Source organism: Ahaetulla prasina, chromosome 2 (genome assembly GCF_028640845.1).
Source record: "Ahaetulla prasina isolate Xishuangbanna chromosome 2, ASM2864084v1, whole genome shotgun sequence".
Taxonomy (NCBI): Eukaryota; Metazoa; Chordata; class Lepidosauria; order Squamata; family Colubridae; genus Ahaetulla; species Ahaetulla prasina.
This window is the reverse complement of record NC_080540.1, coordinates 120927690-120955155: the sequence shown is the minus strand read 5'-3', so window position 1 is coordinate 120955155 and position 27466 is coordinate 120927690. Positions and strand designations below refer to the sequence as shown.

Below are 27466 nucleotides of genomic sequence, written 5' to 3'. Positions count from 1 at the left end.
TCTTTATCATCTGTTAAAATAGAAATCCTTCTGTTTTTGATACATATAATTTGTTCTGCTTTAGCAGTACGTTTCCACATTATATGATAAATGGAAGAAAATAAATAACTAGTAATAGTCTATGTATTTTTTAAATTTTTTAATTAGGCTAACCCTCCAGGTGTATTGGCTTTGCTGGATGAAGAATGCTGGTTCCCTAAAGCAACTGACAAGACATTTGTAGAAAAACTAGTCCAAGAGCAAGGTACTCATTCCAAATTCCAAAAACCTCGGCAGCTGAAGGACAAGGCAGACTTCTGCATTATCCATTATGCAGGAAGGGTAAGAAATAATCACTGTATAGTCTAACCATTCTTCAGATTTCCCCTTTGAAGAGACTGTTGGAATTTAGCTATAATAGAGCCATTAACTGTTTTGACTTCTAATTTGCATACATAATCATGATTATAAAAAATAATTTAAAACATTTTTTTAAAAAGGACCTAAATAAATAAAATGTAAATTTCTAGATCCGTTGCAACAAATTGTTTCTGTTTAAAGAAATTAATCCTTAGAACGTCAATTACTTATTTAATAATACGTGATGATGGAACTCTGTCTAGTAGCTCGTCTCCCTCCATTGACCTTGTTTATAGCCAAACAGTTATTATTAATCTAAAAGGATTTCATGGAAAATGACTCCAATGAATAGAGGCATTTGAAGCAACTGATGTGAGCAGAAACAATTTAGTTTTCCAGGGATTTACTGAGTTCCCCTTTGTTTCATTCCAGGTAGATTACAAGGCAGATGAATGGCTAATGAAAAATATGGACCCACTGAATGATAATGTGGCAACTCTTCTGCATCAGTCTTCTGACAGATTTGTTGCAGAACTTTGGAAAGATGGTAAGAATCTGCTCCAAACTCAGGAAAGATATAATTCTATGTAGTTAAACTACTATGTTATTGCTCAAATATTGTTTACCAAAATTTGTTCAGGTAGTCCTTAATTATGACCACAGTTGGGATCAGGACTTCCATCACTAAGCAGTGCGGTTGTTTAGAGAGCCATCATAGGACCATCTCAATTTTATTGTCTTTTTTACGGTGCTTGTTAAGTGAATCATGTAGTGATTAAGCAAATCCAGCTTTCCTCATTGACTTTGCTTGCCTGTAAGCCAGCTGGAAAGGTTGCCAGTGGTGATCATGTGACCCCTGGATACTATTATTTATTAAATTTATGTGCCGCCCATCTCAGCAATAATGTGACAACATAAATACAGACTGCTTGCCAAGTGTCCAAATTGCAGCATCTGACTGCAGGGATGTTTCAATGATCGTAAGTGTGAGGATCGTATATAAAGTCACTTTTTTCAATGCCTTTGTAACTTTGAATGGTCACTGAATGAATAGTTGTAAGTCAAGGACTATATGTAATTAGATACTCTGCTCATACCATACAAATTATTTCATTTATATTTCTGTCATTATGGTTAGCTGCACTTTTTGTTCATGCATTGAACTGTTAGATACCATGTTTTGAACAGAATTACTTACTATTTCAGATTATTCTCTGAGAGATTCTATTACAGATAAACCACCTTTGCTCCTTTATGATAATCACAAAAATTAAAGCTGTTGTTTCAGTAACTATTAATTTAAAAGTATCTGGTTTTGCTATAAATTAGATGGCTGCAAATGTAAACAATGTGTTTACATTTAATTCTCTAAGCCATTGGAGTGCAGGATATGCTAAAGGTTTTTATAAATTGCTAACGTGTAATGTACATGATTAACACAAGCATGCTTTGACAACAGTGTTTAAATTTGTCAAGCTTATAAAGTAATGTGATTATCAGTTATCACTTTGTTGCTTAATTTTATGTCAGATTATTAGCACAAAAATCTTATTTTATCAGCCAAAAGTCTTTCCAATATCCTTTTCCTAATAGCCACTATCTACTGTCTTAGGTTTGCCATCACGGCTATATGAGATACTTTTCTTAGACCTTTATTATTTTTATTCAAGTTAATGAAATGACCCCAAGTTCTAGTATGATTTGGGGAGATATTTTTTTCCTTAGTTTGGGCATTTGTAAGAGCCTATCATATTGCTTTCTTTACTTCCAAAAAGGAAAAGTTGAAATATTATAATCTTTCCCTGTGAAGTAATTCTAGCCTTTTGATACAGTAACTGGATACAGAAAAGGATAGTGTTCATTTCTGTGATATCCTTTTGAGATGTAATGACAACAATGGTATATATGCTGTTGCATACTCTGCTCAGGCAGCATATATTTGTTAAAACATTATCATACAGGGTTTTTTTTTCTAATTAAGATAAATACATCAAAGATTGCTTTTGAGCACATATGTATATAAGAAAGTAGGTTCATGAATATCTAATAATTATAGCATAGCATTTTTCAAATGAAAGATTTTGTATGTTAGAAACAGCCAAAATATTTGCACTTGGCATGGATATATGGTGAATTCTAGAATGTACATCTATGATGTTATATTTCCATTTCCTTGATAGTTCATGAAGTGTTGGGTATATTCATGTATGGCCATGTCATGTTGTAAGCATAGGATGCTGGCCTAAATGCCTCATTGTGCTAACAATATTTCATGTTGAAGAGCTGTGAATTAGTTTTGAGTATATACTGATATTTTGCACTAACCCCTTTATCAATATAAAGCTGAGGTGACTATTTTATACAAGCTAATATTTACTCATATCTAATTGTTACTGCAACCAGCTATTAGTCTTTTGAGTTCTGAAATGAATACACCATTCCTATACAATATATTGTTAAAGCTTCATTGAAATTCTGAGTGGTGGTTTTTTACTAACTGGATTATCTTCTATATCTGCTTTTTATTTTTGCTGTTTCTATGCCACAGACATTCACAATATTCAGAGAGCCTCTTTCTATGACAATGTTCCTGGTTTTCCTGAAGCACCAGGTGAATGTATGAACGGGGCTCCTAAAAGCAGGACTTGAATCTATAGGGAAAATCTCATTTTTTTCCTTTTGCTTATAGGCCAGCATGAACTTTTCATTTCATCCTAGCCTTAAGTGTTACCTGCACAAGGCAAGTGTTCTTGTGTGCATACTATTCAGTTGCTACTGCATCAAATAGTCTCATTTTTTTTCTATTGCACTTCGAAAAAGCTTTGCAAGTGAGTAGCTGCATTTTAAAACATGAGCTTGCTTTTCTGACACATTCGATAATTTTGGATATTTCAGTTTAGAAGTGGTGTTGGCCTAATTTTTTGCCCATGCTATATTTATACAAATAAAACAGCATTATTTGTCTTTATGTGGTATTCTACATCTGAAGGGTTGTTGCTATGCAGCAAACAGCAAAGTTTTAATTTCACAAGCCATTAAGTCAAAGGTTTGCTATTTTGACCCCTGATATCGTACTCATCCCTCTTTCCAGTCACAAAGCTAACAATTTAATAATTTAATTTGTATATCATCAGAGTTGTCAAAACTTTTGAGCTTTGCATGGGCAAAGCTGGAGCACATTTTGACAGTGTTTAAACTGCATAAATACAATCTGGATTTTTTAAAAATGTTAGCTTATTGCTCATAACTCTGGGTTATGAATTACAGTGAGAATCCCTGCTTTGAGGTACTCTGGAAAATTAAAATGAAAGCCACATGATCCTGCTGCCTTCTAGTCCTACCAGGAAAGCTCGTCAATAGAAGTGCAGCAAAATATTATGTGCTCGATTTGAAATGAGCAGTAGATTCATTAACAGTAGATTAATCCCTATTATCCAGAAAGGGAAAGATCATGTGATTTACATTTTTCTATATATCTGATGCTACTTAGCTATTTTTTTCTGTCTCTGCCTCACTGTGTCTTGTTGTACATTATTGCTAATTCATATTTTCTTAATCTTTATTTCTTCCTCAAATTATTAATCTTTCTGCTTATTGTTGTTTAAAAATAATATTTTCAATTCCTTTACTGTTTACTCTAAAGAAGGAAAATATTTTGCTTTGAAATATTTGAAACAGTGAATAAGCAGCGTCTTTGATCATTGAATGATTCCTGTGGAGAATACCAACAAACACCTTATTCATGCAAAAATATAAAAAAAATAAAATCTCTATTCAGGAGGCTAATAGCATTTCAACTGTTGGAGCCGATGAATAAAAACAAGGAGAAAAAAGTAGATGGCTCAGATTTGGTAAAAGATCCAAATCTCATGAAATATCAGCTTTCACTTCTCAAGACATTATGTGTCCTTAAGTGTGAAAGTTATAATCTCATGTGATTTTGATGTTCATGTCTGAAGCCTCTTATGATTCATTGCAAAAATACCAAAATCTCACTGTTTTGTATATTGTAAATTTTTGGCCATTTGTGTATGTCAGGTTTCCAACTGCTGGGTTGGGGGCTACTATGAGGGCCTATTTGGAACTGGGCTGTACACATATACCAGCAGTCCGCAACCTATGCGGCTTAGAAGCCTGGCTGGGGGGGTGGGAAGTGGGCCCAATGAGTCAAGCTACACGTGCGCATGTTTGCCACCCTGCTGCTCATGTGGCTCAGTTCCCCACCCCGCCACCAGGCCGCCAAGCCACATAGGTTCGGGACCAGTGGTATATGTGTATACGTCCACGTGCGTGGGTTCTAATAAAAAATATTTCCACAAATATTGTCAATGGATATTGCAAGTGTTTTGATGCCCATGACACAATCACTATAAATTTAAAATAAATAAATAAATTTTGACTCTCCTGCAAATTAACATACAGTCTTGGTTGACAGAAGAACCTTGATGCTAGAACATTAGGGGAGATGAGAAAGGTCACAGCTTTTAGGTCCAATATATATCAGTCCTGAGTCACATAAAAATCTTAGGGTCACTGAAATAGAGGAATTCGGGAATACAGAATATGTCAAACCTAAGTATAAGTTTTTCTTGAACCAGACAAAATAAGAATCCACAAAATAACCAGTTATCCTTCTTAGGACTGAGTATATTTACTTCTTTAAAACAAAGCAAAATGGAATCTAGCTACCCATATTTCTCCTCAGTGATTCAAAACAGAACAGGGAGGTACAGTTAAATATTTTTTCTCACTAAGTATTAGATTCCAGTTTAGGATGAGAATATTTGAGGTCTCATTGTACCTGGCCACCATACTATATACTGTAATGCCTATTAGAGACCAAAGTTTTAGTGCTTACAAAACATTTATTAGAGATATATAGTGTACTTCTCACCATGGGAAATATATCCCAAAGAATAAGCACAAAAAGTTAGGTTTCTTCAAAATGAATATAGCAGTAGAACTGTCTATCTCTAAAGGTTGTGGGATGTTCACTTCTGGGGTTTTTAAAGGAGAAGCTAAGTAGTCACATCTTGCAAATGGCTTGTTTGGTTTTCATACACATTGCAGTGACTTAATGATTCTCATAATCTTTTCTAATTCTATGATTCTGTGAAATCAGTTGCTCCTGCTTCTTCAAGACTCTGATATTCAACTTTCTTGGCTGTTATTGAATATTTTCTTCTAATATCTTCATTCTAATCCCCTTTTGTGAATCTGCTTATCACATATATTCCTATAAGATGGTTGATGTTGTGATATATGGTATACTCATGGTATGAGTATGATGTTATACAAGTGGGCCAAACCAGAATTTTAGGCTTTTATATGTACTTTTTAAGATTTTTGTGTTTTTTTAAAACGGAATGATTTAGATCACTCTTTCCTTTACTTTTCCTTTGAAAATTGATAAGTAATGGGTTTTTTAAAAAAATTGATAGTTTGCCTCAGTTTTGGTAATGAAATCTCCGATTTGTAAACTGTGTGTGGCCTGTAGATTGCCAACACTATTTTAGCCTGACTAGATGGCTCAGTGGCTAAGACACTGAGCTTGTCAATCAGAAAGGTTGGCGGTTTAAATCCCTAGTACAGGTCTCCTGCGTGAGCAGGGGGTTGGACTAGATGACCTCCAAGGTACCTTCCAATTCTGTTACTGTTATTAAACTACAGTCTTATGTCTCTTAACAACTTCTCAGAACTTAAATATAGACTGAGTCTGTTTTTCCTCGGATTTAATACTCCTATTAAAAAAACCTTTCTCATTCTTCCTTGATGAGGAAGTTGAAAGACTACTCTATTTCTAAGTAGATGAAGGAGAACCTGAAAACATTATAGAATGTCAGAATCTTTAAAGCTATTACAGCATGATGCATCTTCATCTCCTATCCCAAGAGATTTTTCTGTGGTTCAGATACATTGATGATATGTTTATTATCAGAATAGAATAGAATAGAATAGAATAGAATAGAATAGAATAGAATAGAATAGAATAGAATAGAATAGAATAGAATAGAATATAACTTTTTAGTGGCCAAGTGTGATTGGACACACAAGGAATTTGTCTTGATGCATATGCTGTCAGTGTCAGGTTGTTATGTTATGGTCAGGGTGCCTGGCAAAATTCCTTCAAGTCTTCAGTAACTCAGTAACATTTGATATTTGCCATGAGGCTTTGTTACAACAAATATGCTAGTCACAGGCCAGTTGATCAGCACATTTGAGAACCAGAAATATATTGACACCCATCTTCACTGATGTTTCTGCTAGATCATCTGGAGAGTGAATTAACACTTACTGAAATGTATGCTCTGTATGAAAGTCAGCAGTGGGGCAGAATGTGCTGGATTAGTAACAGAAAGCTTAGGAGGAAAATGTAGGTCATATGTTCCTTTCTTTCCTGGGCAATAAGGAAGATCATGCCATTAGCTCTAGAACTGCCCCATGCAGTGCTCTGCCTGTCCTCTCATAGCCTGCTTGATTTCTATACTTACAACTTATATTTACGTATATTATTCCCAAACTGGAATACAAAACTTAAATAAAAATTACTATTAAGAAAACTGCCTTGGTACTATAACACTTTACAAATCTTATTAAATATTTTACAGGAGTCTTCTTGTAATCTATTTTATAAGGAATATAAATAAACTTGAATGTATTGTTATTGCATTAAATTATTAGTACAGATCCAAAGTGAAGTATGGAATTATGCCTCCTTCATAAAAATGACATCTGCTTATGTGTTATACTTGAAATTGCTATGGCCTCTGAAATCTATATGCAAAACAAATCATATATTTAATGAAACTTAAAATGATTATATAATTTACAATTCTAAGCTATTAATTAATTGTAGCTTTGATTAATTTGATACTGCAGAGTTGATATTTCCCATGATTAAGCATAGCATTGATATATTTGAAATCAGACAGGATCTTTAAAGTTACAGAATAAATTTCTTCAATACCATGAATTGCTATCCTGTCAGTGCAACTATTATATTTAGAATATACAAATTTTAGTTTTTTCTAATTGCAATTTATCACCCCCCACTTTGTTTAACCATGTACAACAAATGTGTTTCACTGATTAAGGAGAGATACTTAACTCTTAATTCTATTTAGGAAGCATGTTAAGTACATTTTGATTTAACTGCATAGATTTTTGTGACTGGGAAATGTTAAAAGATTGCTAATACCCTGACTAGTGTAATTCACAAAAAGCTAGACTGCAGCATGTTCAGTTCTTTAGACTGACACTGTGATGGTCCCCACCCCAGCTATTTTATTTCATTTTTGCTTTATTTCTGGGCCAAAATATGGCTCTCTGGTTGCTTGATATTTCTCCTGTGAGCAGTACTTGCCTTTAGGGTTAATTTTATTGGAATAGACTGATTAAATCAAATTTTCCTCAGCTTTATTCTTCATAGAAAACTGTTGATATTTCAGCTGAACTAGCGTCAATATGACAAGCCACATAACTAGTATTTTGATGTAATAGGAAAAATATCATGAAAAAGCTAACCCATATTTTATGTTGCAGTTTTATAGGGAAATACTGTACTTTATTTCAAGCAAAGATACTGTGGGAGGATGGTAATATTTTGTCTTTAATGCAGAGTTTAATTCATTTAGTCATTTGCTTTGGCTATATAATAAATTTTCAACATTATTCATTCTGTGCTCGCACTTGATTCTCGTCAAAAATTTATTTTAATTATAAAAAGGGAATGGCTGTAGCGCTCCTAAAAGCAAAATAGTAACTTTTTTTTTTGTTCTTTCTAGTTCATAATTGTCAAAGCTACGGTATTTTTGCCTTGCGCATTGCTTTCAGTCCGGCTACTTCCATGCATACCTATTTGCTTTGGCACAGATGGCACTTTTCAGTATTGTCTCACGAAACATTTATTGCACCTTTTATTTATACTGATTGCCTTTATTTATGAATCCTCTATGGACCAATTAACTACACATTCTTATTGCCTGCAGTGGACCGTATTGTGGGCTTAGATCAAGTCACTGGAATAACAGAGACTGCATTTGGCTCAGCTTACAAGACCAAGAAGGGGATGTTCCGTACAGTAGGGCAGCTATACAAAGAATCACTCACCAAATTGATGGCCACACTACGAAATACTAACCCAAATTTTGTTCGCTGCATCATTCCAAATCATGAAAAGAGGGTATGTATTGTTACAGGGATTGTGTTTGAGTTAGATACAGTAACTGCTGCTTGTGTTTCTTTTGGTCATACTATGTATCTCTACTTGCTGATATAGAAACATTTTGATTTCATGTTGTATATGGATACTGAAGAGCACTCTGATGTTTGAGTGATTATTTCTTTAATGAAAAAATGCTAAACGGAATCTCTGTATTTAGGCTGGAAAGCTGGATCCCCATCTTGTTCTAGACCAGCTCCGTTGCAATGGTGTTCTCGAAGGAATACGGATTTGTCGACAGGGATTTCCAAACAGGATAGTGTTCCAAGAATTTAGACAGAGGTACTTAAATACAGCTGGTCTTAATGTTTCAGAGATCACTTTGTTCAAATAACTTCGTTTTTGTTGTTTATTAACATTTAGTCTTTATTTTCCAGGAGGACTAGGTCTCTGTAACTTTATCAACATCTACTTGTTTTTTGTTTGGTTTATAGATATGAGATCCTGACTCCAAATGCAATTCCTAAGGGTTTTATGGATGGAAAGCAAGCTTGTGAGAGAATGGTGAGCCATTATATAGAAATATAATACATCTAGAAAGTTTCATCATTTACATTCTCTGTGTTAAATAAATGGATTTGGCTCTTGCATAGATCAGAGCACTGGAATTGGATCCTAACTTGTATAGAATTGGTCAAAGCAAGATTTTTTTCCGAGCTGGTGTTTTGGCACATCTAGAAGAAGAAAGAGATTTGAAGATAACAGACATCATTATATTCTTCCAAGCTGTTTGTAGGGGATACTTGGCCAGAAAGTAAGTTAATGTAGTAATATTACTTTAATCTTTATAGACAAGGTTTGGTGAATTTTTAAAAAAGGATTTAAGTTAACCAAAAGTACTGCATTTAAAGTAATATGTATGATTTGTTCATCAAATGCTTATAGTTCCTTCCATATAGAAGTGTTATTATCACTTTGTACTTTAATCAGGCTTTCTTATAAAGCTAATATTTTGATGTTATTCATAAAATGCAGACATTTTCAACTGTTTTATAAAAAAAGGTTTCTTAATTTTTCTTTAGAGCCTTTGCTAAGAAGCAACAGCAACTGAGTGCATTAAAAGTTTTACAAAGGAATTGTGCTGCATATTTGAAGTTAAGGCACTGGCAGTGGTGGAGAGTGTTCACAAAGGTAGATTGTTGTTCTTGATCTCTAAATTAGGTGCTGGAATTCTTAATAGCAGAAAACTGACATTCTTGTGGCTTTTAATTGATTGTGTAGGTGAAGCCTCTGCTTCAGGTTACTCGTCAGGAGGAAGAACTTCAGGCTAAAGATGAAGAGCTAGTGAAGGTGAAAGAGAAACAGAGTAAAGTGGAAGGAGAACTAGAAGAGATGGAAAGAAAGCATCAGCAGGTCATTATACACAATCTGATTTATACAATGCTATTGACCTTTATCTTTTTTTTTTTTTGAATTTATATCCCACCCTTCTCCGAAGACTCAGGGCGGCTTACATTGTGTAAGGCAATCTTACATGCATATATGATTTATTGAACATAAGATTACAGCAGAGAAAATATTTTTAGTGACAAATAAGTTTAATTGGTTGTCCAGTTAAGCAAAATTATTATGACATATTAACTTGCTGTGTTAAACTAGATACAACTTTAGATGGTATACAATAGAAAGCAGGTTCATGATAAATTTTTTTAAAAAAAAAATAGACACAGCAAAATTATGTTACTATACTTGTTAGAAAAATGGGCTTGGAAACTTGGACTTCAGTATTCCAAAAGGTAGAAAATATGTTGTGTGTTATTGCACAAATGCAGTTACAATCCCAATTTATAGCGCATCATCATTTTTCATCTTGCACATGACTTCTGTTTCCACAAATAACCAAAACATTTTAAAATAAACATGGATATTGAAAATAGGAGACTGAAATGGTTGGCTGTATTTCTTCTGGTACATATTCCTTCTTATTAATTATTTCCAAATTTACCTTCTCTTCTACCTTAATAATAATTTAGATAAGACAATGCTACATCCAATACTTTAACAACACTTCCTCCAATAACATGCTTCAAAACCTTTGCTAGCTTGTGAGAGCTATTGATACCACTTAGCAATGCTTTTGCAATATGGCAAATTATATTGAATTCCAATAACTGGTAAATTCTGATAGATTGTTGACAGGGGTGGGATCCTACCGGTTTAACAAGTGGTTCACTGTGCGCGTGTGTGCAGTTTGCAGAAAATTGAACTTCTGCGTTTGTGAGAGCAAGGAAAACAGCTGAGGAGCGGCAATCCACTCTGCTGCCCTGATCAGCTGGGCTTAGGAAGCAGACATAAAGTTGAGTATAACGCAGGGGCGGGTGGGCAGGCCCACTTCAAAGAATGAGAGAACCAGTTCGCTCACAGCTGAAAGTCAGAACTAATGGTTTGCCTGAACCTGTGCGAACCGGTAGAAACCCACCACTGATTTTTGAGCTAATAAAGAGAGTATTTATAGCTCAGGGTTGACATGAGGGGTTCTTGGTACACTCTGAGCGTTCTTGTTTTCTTGCAGATGTTTCATTACCCAAACTAGGTAACATCAGCTACTAGCACTGATGTTGTTACCTAGTTTGGGTAATGAAATGTCTGCAAGGAAACAAGAACGCTCAGAAACACCAAGGACCCCCTCAAGATTGTTACTGACAGCATGCTAAAAGGTTGAAAGTTTTTCTTAATCATGTTTGTAGCTGTTAGAAGAGAAGAACATTCTTGCTGAACAGTTGCAAGCGGAGACAGAACTCTTTGCTGAGGCCGAAGAGATGAGAGCTCGCCTGGCTGCCAAGAAGCAAGAGTTAGAAGAAATTCTGCATGACTTAGAATCCCGTGTAGAAGAGGAAGAAGAACGGAATCAAGTGCTTCAGAATGAAAAGAAAAAAATGCAGTCACATATACAGGTATTGCTCAATGGACTGATGATAGAATTATTAGAAACTCTGCCTAAATATTGGGAATATTAGCCTCTTCCATTGACACAATACATTTATGACAATTTTTCTGTTTTTCAGGATCTAGAGGAGCAACTTGATGAGGAAGAAGGAGCTCGGCAGAAGCTACAGCTTGAGAAGGTAACAGCTGAAGCAAAAATAAAGAAAATGGAGGAAGAAATCTTGTTATTGGAGGACCAGAACTCCAAATTTCTTAAGGTGAGAAAAAAAAAGACTATTCCTCTCCTATGCATCAATGTGGCCAAAATTGGATAGTAAATGAACAATGGTAACTATAGGTAATATGCTATCTCTGATCATTTTTAAGATTGAGAAAAGTAGCCTGTAATGATTAGACATAAATTTGTTTTATTATATTAACCTCTCCTGTTGAAACATTAAAATCTGGCATATTAACTGTATTGAATAGCTAAAACGAACTGCAAAATCCACAAGTTAAATACGGGTACCTTTATGTTTTTGAAAGAAAGTTCTTTCTGGTTGCCCATGACGTTTAAGAGGCAAGTTGCTCCAGTAAAAGAATTGTGTATTAATATATGTTAATATATTCCATACTTTTTCCTGTATGTGGTCCATTACATCATCAGTGAAACGTTTTGCAGACAGCAACCATTTAAAACTATTGTGCTAATACAGCCAATAGTGAAGGGAGTCAAACTTTCACCTGACTATTTCCAGTAATATATCTTGTACTTTCACAAATACGTCCCAAATGTGCTTCCCCCCATCCCAAAAGGTTGCCTTTTGGAGAAAAAACTACCTTTGGGACAACTGAAAATACCCGGATGACTGAAATATTCACAACATGAATGTTGTGCTACAGAAAGCACAACATGCTTTTCTGTAATAGCCATGGCCATGAGAAGATAATGTATAACAAGGATGCTGAAGCCAGGATCCTATCACTATTGTATTACCTTTTCTCGTCCCTCAAACCACCAATATTAGGAAGCATTGACTTATTGGGCATGTAACACAATAAGTCCTTCTGAGCTTTTCTACTACCTTCTCCTATTGGTATCTTATGATTAAATTACTTCATTGTTTGTATGTACACTGAGAGCTTATGCACTGGAGGCAAATTTGTTGTGTGTCCAATCACATTCTGCCAATAAAGGTATTCTGCTCTGCTCTGCTCTGCTCTACTCTCGCTTCCTTTTTTTCTGTGAGCATATAGCCTTAATTGAATAGTTGATTGCTGATATTTGATGTTCAGAATCATATGTCGCCACCTGTAGTGGTGCAGTTTTTACAATACAGTATTGCAGGCTAATTCTGCTGACTGCCGGCAGTTCGAGGCTCACTGGCTCAAGATTGACTCACCCTTCCATCCTTCTGAGGTCGATAAAATGAGGACCCAGATTGTTGGGGGGGCAATATGCTGACTCTGTAAACCACTTACAACTATAAAGCACTGTGAAGCTGTATATAAGTCTAAGTGCTATTGCTATTATCAAATGTCATTATGCTTCAGACAGTGGTATTGCAAATCATGCAAAGAATTATTCTTGCTGTTTTGCTTTTGACCAGGTTTTATAATTGTTGCAGCATGTGGAATTAAGGACTTCTTATGGTAATGACCATCTCGATTGAATTGCTATCACTAACCTGATCTTTTCCAGATGAATTGAGGCTTTGTATATTATTACTGATTCTACCCAAAATTTCATGGATTATTCAAAACAAATGGCAGATAATTTTAGAACCTTCAAGATGACTAGCTGTAGCTTGGAATGCCTCAAACGTACCAATTTACTGATGGAATAAGCTCATTTAATGAAAACCCAGGACATTATTTCCCTGCTTTGAGACTTTCCAGCCTTAGACATTCCAAATATAATTGGATTAAAAATCTAGGCTTTCTAACCAGCATGATACAAAGCATCAATTCATCTGGAAAGGATCAGGTTGGTGATAGCAATTGAATTGAGATAAAACACATGCTAGAAGTTTTGTTAGTGATAATAATTTGCATCTGCTAAATATAGAACATGAACATATTTTTATATTTGTCTGTTAACAACTAAATGTAAAATATATTGTCTGTGAGCCTATAACAGTTGCTCTAAAAAGTGTGTGGAGGTTCAAAATGTTTTAAAACAGTGGAGAATCTTACTTTGTTATAACCATTCTTTATAAATGGGTTGGTTGGAATGACAGCTGTACAGTTTGTATCTAATTCTTTGACTCTTATGTATTCTTGCTTTTTTACTCAATTAGGAAAAGAAATTAATGGAGGACAGAATTGCAGAATGTACTTCACAGCTGGCTGAAGAAGAAGAAAAAGCTAAAAATTTAGCAAAGCTGAGAAACAAACAGGAAATGGTGATCATAGATCTGGAAGGTTAGCAGTTACAAGATTTGCTATATGGGGCTAATCATAGGATAAACCAAAAGTATCCTGGTATCAAATAACAGAAGCAAGTTTTAACTTCCTACACAGAGTGAAAAAAAAAAGTGCATATTGTTTTATCCAAATCAAAAGATAATCTGTAATGTCAGTTTTGAAACTTATGTGGGACATTTAGACAAGATACTCCTAAGATGACAAATTCATTAGAACCATCCTTTACTACACAGTATATACTAACATAATATTTTTATTCAAATACTCATATTCAAGTAATAAAAAATACAATAAAATTTAATATTGCAAAGATAAAAGGTTGCAAGAAATCAGTAGATTCCAATATAAGATATGAAGCATGTACCTAAAATCAGCTCTGCTAAATATATTAGAACTCCCAAGCAGCCAACATGTTCTTCAGTTTTCATTGAAAAATATCAAAATTGAGAAGCTGCCTTCAAATAGGTCAGGAGCTTGAGCAAGAGCGCTCATTAAGACTGTCAAATCCCTTATCAGAGTAGAATTGAATTCTGGATCAATTCCTCTGATTTGCTCTAATATGATAGATTTATAAAACTTTATTTAAGATGACTGCCCCAATATGTCAAGAATAGTCTTTTAGTTTCTGATGTTTTAAGTGATCAAAAAATTAACATTAAATGAAGAAGGATGAACTTCACTTATCTAGTTCTCTAGCTGTTTAGGACCAAAACTAACAAAGAGGAGGTTTTATTTCATTTTTTTCATACAAAATTGTACTCAGAAACAGAGCAGTGTCTAATCCTAACTTCCAAAAATATGTATTAGATAATGTTTTTTCCATACAGTAAGCATTGTAAAAACTGTAATGAATCATTAATGATGAACATTGGATAAGATTTCAGTGAATATGTTCATAGAATAGTTTTCATTTATTGTTATCTTGGAACATACTTTCATCCCATTTGTTCTCTCTACTGTCTTCACGTAGTCAACCTAGAATTTACAGAATTGTTTGGTGGGAATACCACCAGTCCATCAAACCTGTTCAGTTTGTTTTCAAACTCTGTAGCGATAGCACTTTCAATCCTGGAGCTAATCATAATTGAGTTTTGTCTATTTTTTTTCCTACAATCTTCAAAAATCACGAATTGTTCATCAGGGCACTTTATTTTCCCATGATTGCTATTCAGCCTTTGGCCTTTCTCATGTGCCAGCATTGAGATAATAAAATAATTGTCCTATCATTCCCTCCAAAGCCTTGCCTAAAGAGGGCAATCTGGGGATTGGGATCAGCGTTGAATCTAGGTGGGAGAAAGTTCCTTCCCTCAGTGAGGCATTATTCTTTGGCTACTTTAAACAGGCAGAGGACCAGGATTTGTCTCACAGGGGCCCTGTCTACTTCCTCAGTGTACAGAAGAACAAAGGAATAACAAGCAATCTTTCAAGTGGTTAGCCCAATTGCCTCATTTGCCCCTGCCAATATGTTGACAACCTTCTTCTCTGTTCTTCTCCAAAGTTGTCATTTAAAAAATGTCATATAGCTCATATTTATGATAAATACTAAAATGATGCTAAGATCTTTTCTAGATCAGAAAAAAATTAAAAATGCATGTATTCTTGAATAGAGTTCTTTTTCTTAGTTCTATTGTTTATAATAATTCCCTGCTGCTCTTGGCACTCCCTTATAAATCATGTTCTGGGAAGAAATATTTATCCAAATATTTACAGTTATATTTATCATATGAACTGTGCACGTAACATCACCATCCTGGATTTAGATGCACAGTTTTTGGCTACGTAACAAAAATTCTAATTTAATAGTTAAACTACTAATTTTATGTGTTCACAGACTTTTGTTCCCTAATTTGGGAATAGTTATTCTGTTGGCCAGAATTATGAGCAAATGACTTAATTGCATAAATATTTCTGTTTAGGATTTCCAGCCAAATAGGCTAAAACTGAATAACAACAACTGGCATAAACCATACTTTCTGAAAATACAGAAACATAGAAAGACCTTAAGCTAGCAATAAACTATCTTATATTCCCTTGCCAATTTATAAAATAAAAATAAGAAAGGAATCCAATGTTTTTCAGAATGTGACCATGTTTTTCTTTGAAGTATCAAGAAAAGCAAAATCAGGAATGCTAAAATTTGTCTTCCAGATTCTACTCCAACTATATAAACAGTGGGCTTTTCCTCACACCCATTTCAACTTCTTTTATGAGTTCCCTTATTGAAATCCAGTGATTTAAACACAAATATGAGACCACGTTTGGCTTTACTAGATAAATATCTATCCTTTAACACATGGATGCCACATTGCCTCCAGACACTTCAAAATTTCTTGCAGGGGCCTCAATCTCCAATTTAAAAAGGGAAATTTAAAAAAAAAACCTTGTGAGACTAAAAAGCAAAGAAGTACTATCAAAGCTCTACTTGGCCATTAATTAGAAAGGAAAAAGGTAATGAGGCATGAGTATACTCTGATACTTTTCAGTCACCTGCCAAAGTGTGTTGAAGTAAACCAGACACGGAAACTGCTACACTCTGAGGAGATTGGAGAAGGAAATGTGCCAGAAGGTGGGGGAAGCAGGAAAGACCTGGGGTCAGTATTGGGCAGGCTTCCAAAGGAAAAATAAGCAGTTTTTTCTCTAGAAACAGAATAGGCATTATACATTTAGCAGAGGATTTTCCTGTTTTTATGTTTGGGGAGGAAGATGGGAGCCTAGGGTAGTAAAAAGGGAACTGTGTCCTTGATGGGCTGTTTAACTGAAAGCATGAGCCTAACATGAGGAAATAAAATTGGATTTAAAGACTAGGATTGTGCCTTAAGAGGGTACAGCACTGTATGCATGCCAAGTATTCAAGTTTTACTCTAATCCCCTTCCTGCATGATTTTAGAACAGAAATATTTCAGATGAGTGGATACGGAATATGATCTACTGAACAATTGTTATTTTTTAAAGCTGGTGAAATTCTCAAAGATAGCAGGAAAAAGAAAATTGTTATTTGTTTATAATACAATTTTGCATGCCAACTACACCAATACGTAGTTTTGATAGTAATAACTGTTTCGAGACCTAAAGCCTCTTCTCTCTAGTTCTGGAGATCAGTAGTTCAGGATGTCATTGTCTCTCATGTAGAAGTCCAAGCAGCTGCCCTAATATTATAAAATCAAAATTAAGTAATTAATATTTTGTTTCTTTTTTAATTTGCTGCACTCCCACCTAGTGAATCTAGAGATACTATTTTGATTCCAGTTTGGTGGGCTTTGAAGAAAAGATAAATTTATAGGATTTTAAAAGAGAAAATGGAAGTAGCTTGTTTCTACGAATCACTACTACTAAAAATTCCACAAATTACCTATTTTGATAATCTCTGCGTTGATTTTTAAAATTCCTTTTAGATAATCCAAATGTGTATTGGTGGTATTCTCAATAGGAATAAGCTTTAGGTTGTTAAACAATAATCCCATCAGGACCTTTGATCTGCAGTTGTGGTAGTTGTAATACAAAAACTATTAGGAACATAACATTTTGAAGAAAGGTAGCATTCATTAACATCTTCATTTGGAATTGATGTTATTCTATCTCTAAATTTTAAATTAACAATTTGATTACTTCATTTTTAGCATACTGATCGAGTTTATCTTCACATATTGCATTGTTTTGTGCGTTGTGTTCTTTTAAATGGCCTCCTGCTGGAGGATCATTTTCTTTAATATTATTTGCTTTTTGGAAAAAGCAGAAAACTGACCTTTTCCAGAGGTCACGTGGGGGTCTAAACCATGTATTTTTTGAGATTTTTAAAATGTATTCATATTTTTTTCTGCTTGATATTTTGTGTTGTCACATGCCATCAAGAATCTTTTATGATTGCAGCAGGATAATACACCTAATAAATAAATCCTCTATATCATTATTGTTTTTTTAAAGAGCGCTTGAAAAAAGAAGAAAAGACTCGCCAAGAGCTAGAAAAAGCGAAAAGGAAGCTTGATGGAGAAACCACTGATTTACAAGACCAAATTGCAGAACTCCAAGCCCAAATAGAAGAATTAAAAATCCAACTCGCCAAGAAAGAGGAAGAATTGCAGGCTGCCCTTGCCAGGTAAAATATTGACTTCCATTACATACAGTTAGTCCTCAACACATAAACATTCATTTGACAAGAGTTCAAATGGTCTTGGAAAATGTGACTGATGATCTACACTCACACTTATGACTGTTGCATGACCCTTGTCACATGTTAGCAATTTGGGCTTCTGGCAACCAGCTCACATTTATCACAGTTGCAGTCTCCAACAGTCATGTAATTAAGATTTGTGATTTTTCCCACCCATTGGGGAAGCTAGATTTGCTTAACAATTGTGTGATTCACTATAGGATGGCAATTCCAATCCCAATTATGATCATAAATTGAGGAGTAACTGTACAACTGTGCTGATTATTTCAACAGTATTCAATGATATGATTAAGGTTTCTGAATATTTTGTTACCTCTCTACTTTCAGCATTTATTTCAAAAATGTAACTATTGCGTGGTTTGTATAATGGACCAGAAGAAGTCCAAGGCCTTTCATATGGCCTAATATGGCAAACTTATTTTTCCTATATATAGTTCTGTGGAATAAAATATTCCTATTGTAGTTACTGTTTTATATTGTTACATAGTATATACTTTACTACACATTATTGATAGCAAAGTTCCATTCCAGAATCAATAAAATTGAAATGATTCTTGCCCAAATGTCTTTTTCAGCCAATATTTAATATCCCTTTACTGGACATCTAAGTTGTGTTTATCTCCAAAACAATTGGTTCAATTGTTAATTGAAGATTTAAGTTATTGTTTCATCTGATGTTAAGTGCCTAGACAAGTGCCTTGATTTTCTGACAATCATGGAAGCTACTACTCAAGAGTATAAATAAAAGTGTTCTCAGTTTAATAGATCACTGTTAGGCATACTGGATGCAACGTGTAAGAGCAATACACACATTATGGCTTTTGTACATATACATGTATCAATTCACATATCTGTAAAATACATAAAATGAACATACCTAAAATCCCATTTAAATGAATATTCTGCTTTAGCAGACATCCCTTTCCCCTTTAAACCTTATAGCCCATAACTGAGTCTTTAGAGCATCTTTTTTTTTCCTGTGACTTTTCCAGCTCCCTGTTCTTTTAAAAATAATTGGGGAAAGGAACAACTGTCAATTCATTAAGTTTTACAATGTTAAGAGAGATACAGTGTTCTAGAGAGTTGGTGCAGCTTTTTCATTTCATTGTTATGAATAATTCCAATTTTGAACACCTAGGAAATTAGGATGTTTTCTCAGAAAGAATATATAAGTTACTCTTATCATATCTTGCTAAGTATTTCGGAAGCTTGAAATCAGAAGCTTCATGGCTTGAATCAATTGTATGTTAGAAACCAAAGCACATTTTTATAGATTAGCTGTCTTCATTTTTAATTATGATGCTTTTCCATGTAATTTGTGAGCCTACTGTTGAGCTGTTCTTGGAGCAGTTTTATCATATTAATGTATGTTTGAAATACAATTATTACATGAAAAAATAGCCAAGGCATAGCAGATGTCAAATATATAAACATCAGATATACTGTTTTGAAATGTTGGGTTTGTTTAGAATTTTTGCAGACTTTAGGATAGTGGGCTTTGAGTACTATAACTCTAGACTCTGCAACACCAGGAATCTTCTGGTGTCTACTATATTCAATTATACTAATTGTGTAATTGTGTTAATTTGTTAGTTACTCATTATTGATTGGACAGTTCCACTGTGAATTTTTTACAAATCCAAATTATTCCAGGATAATTAGGATTATTTGATTTCACACATTTACATTGTATTGTTGATATGAAGGTATCATCATTCCTATTTAATATTTTTGTGCACATATGGATGCCTAAGATGTTTCTTCTCATTCACTACTTCAAGAATAACTTTTTTGCACCCACTTCACTCTTTACTTCACTCTCACTGTTAAACTCTGTGTTGTTGCTTACAGAGGAGATGAAGAAGTGATGCAGAAAAACAATGCGCTAAAACTAATCAGAGAATTGCAAGCACAAATTGCAGAGCTGCAAGAAGATCTTGAATCAGAAAAGGCTTCACGCAATAAGGCAGAGAAGCAGAAGAGAGATCTGAGTGAGGAGTTAGAAGCACTGAAGACAGAGTTGGAAGACACGTTGGATACTACTGCAGCTCAGCAAGAGCTCAGGTTAGTGAGCAGAGATGCAATGGATTTTCCAAAACAAGCAATGTTCTGTCTTGGTAAACTGAAACATTTAGCTTCCTCTTGGAAATTACAGTCAAAGCAAAAACTACTTAAAATTTACATTGAATCAAAACAGCATTGCAGTGGTACGTTGGTATTCATTGTTAATGGGTTCCGGGTGGTGTGGTGAGTACCGAAAATAATGAGTGCCAAACAATTTTCCCCCCATAAAGAATAATGTAGTGAGCCACAAGACAACCAATACTGACAAGTTATAGCCTCTACATTGAGTACCAAGCAAACAATGAGTACCAGGGCAAAATTTTTGTGTCAAAATGCATTGACTACCAAATTCAATGAGTTTTAAAGAAGCTGAATACCAAGGTATCGCTGTACTAGCTTATATTTGCCTAAAATATTCACATGGAAGAAAAATTGCTGAAAACCTTTCTTAGTCTATAGTAAATCTAGATTATTTCATAACCTTATTTCTGATAAATTTATCTCCAAATTAATGAAAAATGTACATTGTATTTAAAAGTGTCTCATCATGAAACACTTTCTTGGGTAAGGGAATATAGTGAAACATATTCCAAATTTAGATATTTTGTCCAAACTGGATTCTTCCTACTATTAATTCAGGATGTTACTATGGTTTATGTTTTTATTTTCCATTTTAAAATGATAAAAAGCTGAAAACTAATTTTGTCTTGCTGGTTACCTCTTTAGGACAAAGCGTGAGCAGGAAGTTGCTGAACTGAAGAAAGCCCTTGAGGAAGAAACAAAGAATCATGAAGCCCAAATTCAGGATATTAGGCAGAGGCATGGAACAGCCTTGGAAGAGATCTCAGAACAGCTTGAACAGGCCAAAAGAGTGAGTAGAACATTCACTTAAGCATGAGAAACTTCATATGAATGGGAAAATACCCCATGAATCTTATTTATATGTGAAAACCTACTGAAGCAAAACAGGACATCAGTTTAAAGAGGACATAATTTAAAATTAGCTTGTATGCAGAGTGTTTCAAATTCAAACATACCAAGTTTGAAGGACCCATTTGTGCTCAGAATGGTCTGTTTTGATCACTTCTTGTTTTGAAAGCACTTTCAAAATTCTGAATTTCAAATATAATATATATATAATATAAATCATATTTCAAACATTTTGAATTTGAAATAGTTGAAATTTGAAATTTTCCTAGTTACAGGAAAGTTTCAGAATGACTTTTCACCATCAGTCTTGCTGCTGTCTTTCTTTTTAATCTTTCATTTATTTGATAGTTTATTTTGCTTAGGACAAATACACTGGTACTTCCTTAGGTTGCACACATATTGCCATTTTTGTTTCCTTACTACAGAATTCAACAAGCTATTTTGATATGTAGTTCAGTTTCTGCTATTTTTCATCAAATATAGTGTGGCAATTTACATAGTTTGAAAACAATTTTCATACAGGTAAATTCAGATTGACAGTTAAGGGCACATCCATATTTATTTGTAGGTAGCACTGTGTCTCTAAATTATATGTCTGAAGAAGTTTTTTTGTAATCTACTCTGCATTTGAATAGTGATTTATAGTCATTGTGAAGAACACCTAATTTTAATTAGATAGATTAGTGGAGATGCACAATTGGAGGCCTTAGGGCTGCATTCAGCCCATGAAAGCTTCCAGTGAAATCTCCAGAGACTCTTAAATTGGAAACTTACTAAAATAGAACTTTTTATGTAGAAAAGTAGAAAATTATGAAACATATGATTTACCATATTAAATTGAAATATTTCCCCCCCCCCCACATCAGATAATATATTTTGGAACATACTTGACATATATCTTAAGCTGCCTAGGTGCACTTCTTAATTGCACTATAATTTTCAAATTTATAATTCTAGAATATTATAAGTGTTATATTGTGGTAGCTTTAATCACATAAATATTTTAAATTTCAAAACTCTTGAAGCGTTAATACTTTTTTGCTGACATTTCTTAGTACAGATTTATACTTAAGTCACAATGGCCTGTAAAACCTATTTAGTCTGTATGCGAAAAGAGCTAAAACAGATGTAAGAATGGAATATATGAAAGTTTAATATATGGCATTTTCTTGTACCTTAGTTGCCATACTATGTTTCTGGTGTAACTCTGATGAAATGCACTAACTGGCTTTCTTGCCTCTTTAGTTCAAAGCAAATCTTGAAAAGAACAAACAGTGCTTGGAAACAGATAACAAAGAGCTGGCCTGTGAGGTGAAAGTTTTGCAGCAGGTTAGATCTGAGGCAGAACACAAGAGAAAGAAGCTTGATGGTCAGGTACAGGAACTGCAGGCCAAGGTTGTAGAAGGAGAGAGGCTGAGGGCAGAGCTGGCAGAAAAAGCAAACAAACTTCAGGTAAAAATTTAAATTTGCAACTCTTTGGTACAATGTAATAACTTATTAAAAGTTCATTGGAAAATACGTTGCTGTGCATATCCTTCTGAAATCATTTTCTCCAATTACTGCATATATATTTGAAATGACAGTGTTTTATTTGAAGTGGAAGTTTTAGAACTAAGACAATGCAGGCTGCTAGTGGCAATTTTGTATTGAGAATATAGAGTTAATGAAGATTTTTGGCTTCCAAATGTATGTTCCTTCTTAGTAGGGTTCTTGAAACTTGAAAGCAAATGAAGTGGCAAACGAAATCCTTTGACTCATGGGTAGCACTGTAGTAGACCGCATTCTCAATATATCAGAATCTGCCCTCTTTCCTGCACTAAATAAAGAACAGTGGAGTTTTTAGAAAGCATTTCAGTGAATTAAAGTGAGAATAATATTACATTTTGCTGATAGCAATAGCACTTAGACTTATATACTGCTTCACAGTGCCTTACAGCCCTCTCTAAGCGGTTTACACTCAGCGTATTTCCCTCAACAATCTGGGTCCTCATTTTACCAATCTTGGAAGGTTGGAAGGCTGAGTCAACCTTGAGCCTAGTGAAATGTACTAGGGATTATCTGACTGTAAAATTATAAAAATATGCTTGTAAAATATACACTATTTTGACATACAGATTGTTGTTCATGCAGGCTTTTAAAGTAAAGGAGTATTTAGAAACGTATATAAATAAATGCTGATTATACTATTCTGTGAATAGCATTTATCCCAAATGATACGTTCTCTTTTAATCATATACTCTATTAGCAAATATAGTACCAATAAGAATATTGCAGAATTAAGTCATGGTTGCAAGAAACTCTACAGACACAAATCTGTACAATTGATAAGCTAACAATAGAAGGAAGACTTACAAAATTTTCCCTAAAGCCTTTAGGTTTTTCTATAAATATATCCTGTTTCTAAAGGAGCACATTATTTTTTCCTAATACGCATTTTTTTTTCTTTTTTGAAAAGTTATTGCCAATTTAAGTTTGAAGCTGTAACCTTCATAGAATATACAAATAGCGGTTATTGCAGAAGGTACTTAGAATACTGTGTACCAGTCAAATCCAGTTTATTGTAATGTAATTAAATTGGAATTCTTCCATTCTAAAATGATATGCATAAATAAAATACTGTTTTGTGGTGAATTATGAATGGAAAACCTTGCAAAATCTGAAGCAAATATTCCTAAAAAAAGTGAGTGCCTCCAACTGGATAATTATAAAATAGCAGCATAAAAAGATCTGTTGGTCCTACTTTTAGGGATCGAAACAATGTAGCGAATTTTAAGTACTAAGAAACACCATGGAAAAACCTGAAAATTACATTCTTTTTTTCTCAAATTGAGAAAATCCTAACCCTAATTTTATAAATAAATATAGAAATTACTGAATAGCAATAGACATCACTTTCAAAAGTTCCTTAAAGTTCCATAAGATTATTATGAATATCATAAATTTTGCTCAAATCTCTGAAAAACACTCCTTACAAACTAAATATTGGTATGATATCTAGGTTCTTTGAATTTCAGAATGAATTGGACAATGTTTCAAGTCTCCTGGAAGAAGCAGAGAAAAAAGGCATAAAATTTGCCAAAGATGCTGCAAATTTAGACTCTCAGCTACAAGATACCCAGGTATATCTACAATTTTGGGATATAACATTTCATCATTGGGTACCTTAATAGATCTCCAGGGTAACTGATATATGCTTATAAATAATACACAGATTAGGAAAAAAATTTAAATTTAAAGCATCAGCAAAGCAGAAGTGGTTTCTCAAAATTTGTTTGAAAGCTAATAAGAACAGAACAAATCTGGGCTCCGTAAGGTTTTTGATTAATTACACATTTCTTAGCTATATAGAATTGCTGTAGTATAGAGCTAAAATTCTACATATTATAGACCAGTGGTAGTCAACCTGGTCCCTACTGCCCACTAGTGGGCGTTCCAGCTTTCATGGTGGACGATAGGGGTTTCGTCAGATACTGAAACACTTTCCTTTTTTAAATTTAATTGACTTTTTAAAAAATTGTCATAGCATTATTTAAAAACATTTTCATTAGGTTTTCATAAAATTCCCTGTGACAATTTAAATTTCTGAAAATATACTATTTGTATCACCCGTGCATAAGTTTAGTTTGCGTTACGTAAATGAAACTAAATGGTGCTATAGTACAACCGCAAACAAAAGTGCCTCGTCCCAGAATAGCTCGCACATCTCCCCCCACACCACCCAGCTGTAACAGACAAGCAGAGCTGGTAGCCAGCGCCCACCCCCCAACCCAATCCACGATGCGCGAGAGGCATGCACAGACGATACGCCGCATTATGTGGAACCAGTGGGCGGTTAGAAAATTTTACTACTAACAGAGATATGAAAGTGGGCGGTAGGTATAAAAAGGTTGACTACCCTTGTTATAGACGTTAGCCTCATGTTTCAAGTAATAGTTTGTTTCTTCTGTTTAATCAACAGTTTTAGTCAGAGATTTGTCTACCAACATGGCTTTCATTAATCTTTTGCTTTTTGGTGGTTTCCTAACTTTAATACCTTACTTAATTTTAGTTTAAATTCTGGAGAAGAAATTACTGATTGTTATCTCTCTTTTTTTAAAAAAAGGAATGGATAATGCTTCTAATGTACACATGAAAAGGTTCCTTTTTCTTTGCAGTAGTTTGAGCACAAAGTTCCTGATAGTTAAAAACTCTTTATGTCATGAGATTGATATAATGCTTTTATGACCACACTTTTAACCTGCTTTTGAAAGTTTTTTTAAATCTTTGGTTAATAATAGTAATAATAATGACCACTTCTCCAGTGATGAGCTATGAAATTGTAACCAATTTTACTGATCTTAAGGTGCTCTTTCATCTTTTCTGAGATTACTGCTATTAAACATATTAATACCATATTGTTTGTTCACAATAACTTGCTGTCTGAGGCATTTTCTATTTAACAAGTGACCTTTCTAGCTTTAGTACTAGTTTTTAATCAACTGCTTTAAGATCTGGTATGATGTATCATTATCAAATTATAGTAAAATGACTTAATGTCTTTAGGTCAGCCAGGATGAACCACGCTTAAGAACTCTTCACAACAAACAAAATATCCTATTGAACAAATAGATGTAGGAGACTAAGTTCAAATGTACTTCAGACCAAGTAGTAAAACGCATGTACATTTTTTTATTTCTATAACAGGAACTGTTGCAAGAGGAGACACGCCAGAAACTGAATTTGAGTAGCAGGATTCGGCAGTTAGAAGAAGAGAAGAACAATCTGCAAGACCAGCAGGAAGAAGAGGAAGAAGCAAGAAAGAATTTGGAGAAGCATGTAATAGCTCTGCAGTCTCAGGTGAGAAGCCATGACAGGTACAAGCCATAGCATCATTTTGTACAGCTTTTCATTCTGACCTGGGCTTATGTGAGATCAGTTGAAACTGCAGTTGCTTTTCCCTAATAGTTTCTTACTATTTTTCAATAGAGTAGCAAACACAAATCATCTGTAAATTTTGACAAATTACTTTTTGTTGACAAATTAATTTTTGCGAATAAATTTTCATGCAGCTGTCCTCAAGAAGTCAAGTTTGTCTCATCAGTAATATAGTATATGTTTGAATGTAAATTTGGACCTAGTTTATACTATCTTAGTTAATGTGTGCATGTATGTATCATTTGAGACTTTCTTTAAGCACCTAAGTACTAAGCACTTAAATACTTTTATCACATCGTGAAAATAGACTTTTTAAATATATCTTTCCACATCTTTAAAAGGAATTAAAAGGAATGATTCTGGTCTTGACACCTTCTTGTTTTCTGTATAGTAGTAAAGGTTTGGATAAACAATCACTGCGCCAAAAACTGCATTAATAAACTGACATGGTTCTGCCAATTTAGGGTGAATTAGACTGGGGTCTCCAACCTTGGCAACTTTAAGACTTGTGGACTTCAACTCCCAGTAAAGCTGGCTGAGGAACTTTGGGAGTTGAAGACCACAAGTCTTAAAGTTACCAAGGTTGGAGACCCTTGAATTAGACTGTTCTGCAGCCATAAAACTAGTTCACCAATTTTATTTTTAAAAATTATGAAAGTTTTATTTTGCATTATAGCTAGCTGATGCCAAAAAGAAGGTTGATGATGACCTAGGGACTATTGAAGGGCTGGAGGAGAGTAAGAAGAAACTGTTGAAGGACATGGAACTTATCAGCCAACGTTTAGAAGAAAAAGCAATGGCATTTGATAAGTTGGAGAAAACAAAAAACCGCCTTCAACAAGAGCTGGATGACTTAATGGTGGACCTCGATCATCAACGTCAAATTGTTTCCAACTTGGAGAAGAAGCAGAAGAAATTTGATCAGGTATGTCACTATTTAAATTGTGTTGCTTTCTTCTGAAGGTTACCAGTGGCAGTTCATTATTTCCTGATAAGCTTTTCATATTTGCAAACATTAAAAGTGTCTTTCATAATATCTATCAGGGTGGGTATTTTTCATACCTGTGAAGTATGGAACATGTCACTCATAAAAAAAGATAGTTTGGACCAAACATGGATCACTATGGTAGATTAAGAATGGGTTCATCTGTCTGTGCATGGATGCCTCAAAGCAAAGGACTTAATAGAGCTGAAAGCCAAAATGCCAACCTACTACAACAGCTTGTATTTCTACAGGATTAAGATTAGATGTTGTAAGTATTTCAAATTTTCATGTTTGGCCTATTGAAATCGATAGATGCTGGCAGAAGAGAAGAATATATCTGCTCGTTATGCAGAAGAAAGAGACCGTGCGGAAGCTGAGGCGCGAGAAAAAGAGACCAAAGCACTGTCCCTGGCACGAGCCCTGGAGGAAGCTTTAGAGGCCAAGGAAGAGTTTGAGAGACAAAATAAGCAACTCCGAACAGAAATGGAGGATCTGATGAGCTCCAAAGATGATGTTGGCAAAAATGTGAGTTGTCTTCTTTTTGATATACTGA

At 34.3% G+C, this 27466-nt stretch overlaps 1 protein-coding gene across 3 annotated transcripts in view; it reads left to right on the top strand.

Annotated features, from left to right (window-relative positions):
- The window catches only part of MYH10 (myosin heavy chain 10), an 83578-nt gene that overhangs the window by 47092 nt on the left and 9020 nt on the right, over positions 1-27466 (top strand). For 2 of the 3 annotated variants that reach the window (XM_058168810.1, XM_058168809.1), the window contains 19 exons: positions 148-321; positions 772-886; positions 8328-8521; positions 8721-8842; positions 8995-9064; positions 9154-9314; positions 9583-9691; positions 9782-9913; positions 11248-11454; positions 11566-11703; positions 13726-13849; positions 17774-17945; positions 19872-20084; positions 20811-20955; positions 22260-22466; positions 24029-24133; positions 25698-25850; positions 26605-26853; positions 27226-27438. In XM_058168810.1, coding sequence (XP_058024793.1) covers positions 148-321; positions 772-886; positions 8328-8521; positions 8721-8842; positions 8995-9064; positions 9154-9314; positions 9583-9691; positions 9782-9913; positions 11248-11454; positions 11566-11703; positions 13726-13849; positions 17774-17945; positions 19872-20084; positions 20811-20955; positions 22260-22466; positions 24029-24133; positions 25698-25850; positions 26605-26853; positions 27226-27438 — 3003 coding nt within the window. Of the gene's footprint in view, positions 1-147; positions 322-771; positions 887-2887; positions 2951-8327; positions 8522-8720; positions 8843-8994; positions 9065-9153; positions 9315-9582; positions 9692-9781; positions 9914-11247; positions 11455-11565; positions 11704-13725; positions 13850-17773; positions 17946-19871; positions 20085-20810; positions 20956-22259; positions 22467-24028; positions 24134-25697; positions 25851-26604; positions 26854-27225; positions 27439-27466 lie in introns of all 3 variants that reach the window. The other variant, XM_058168808.1, reaches the window with a different exon arrangement.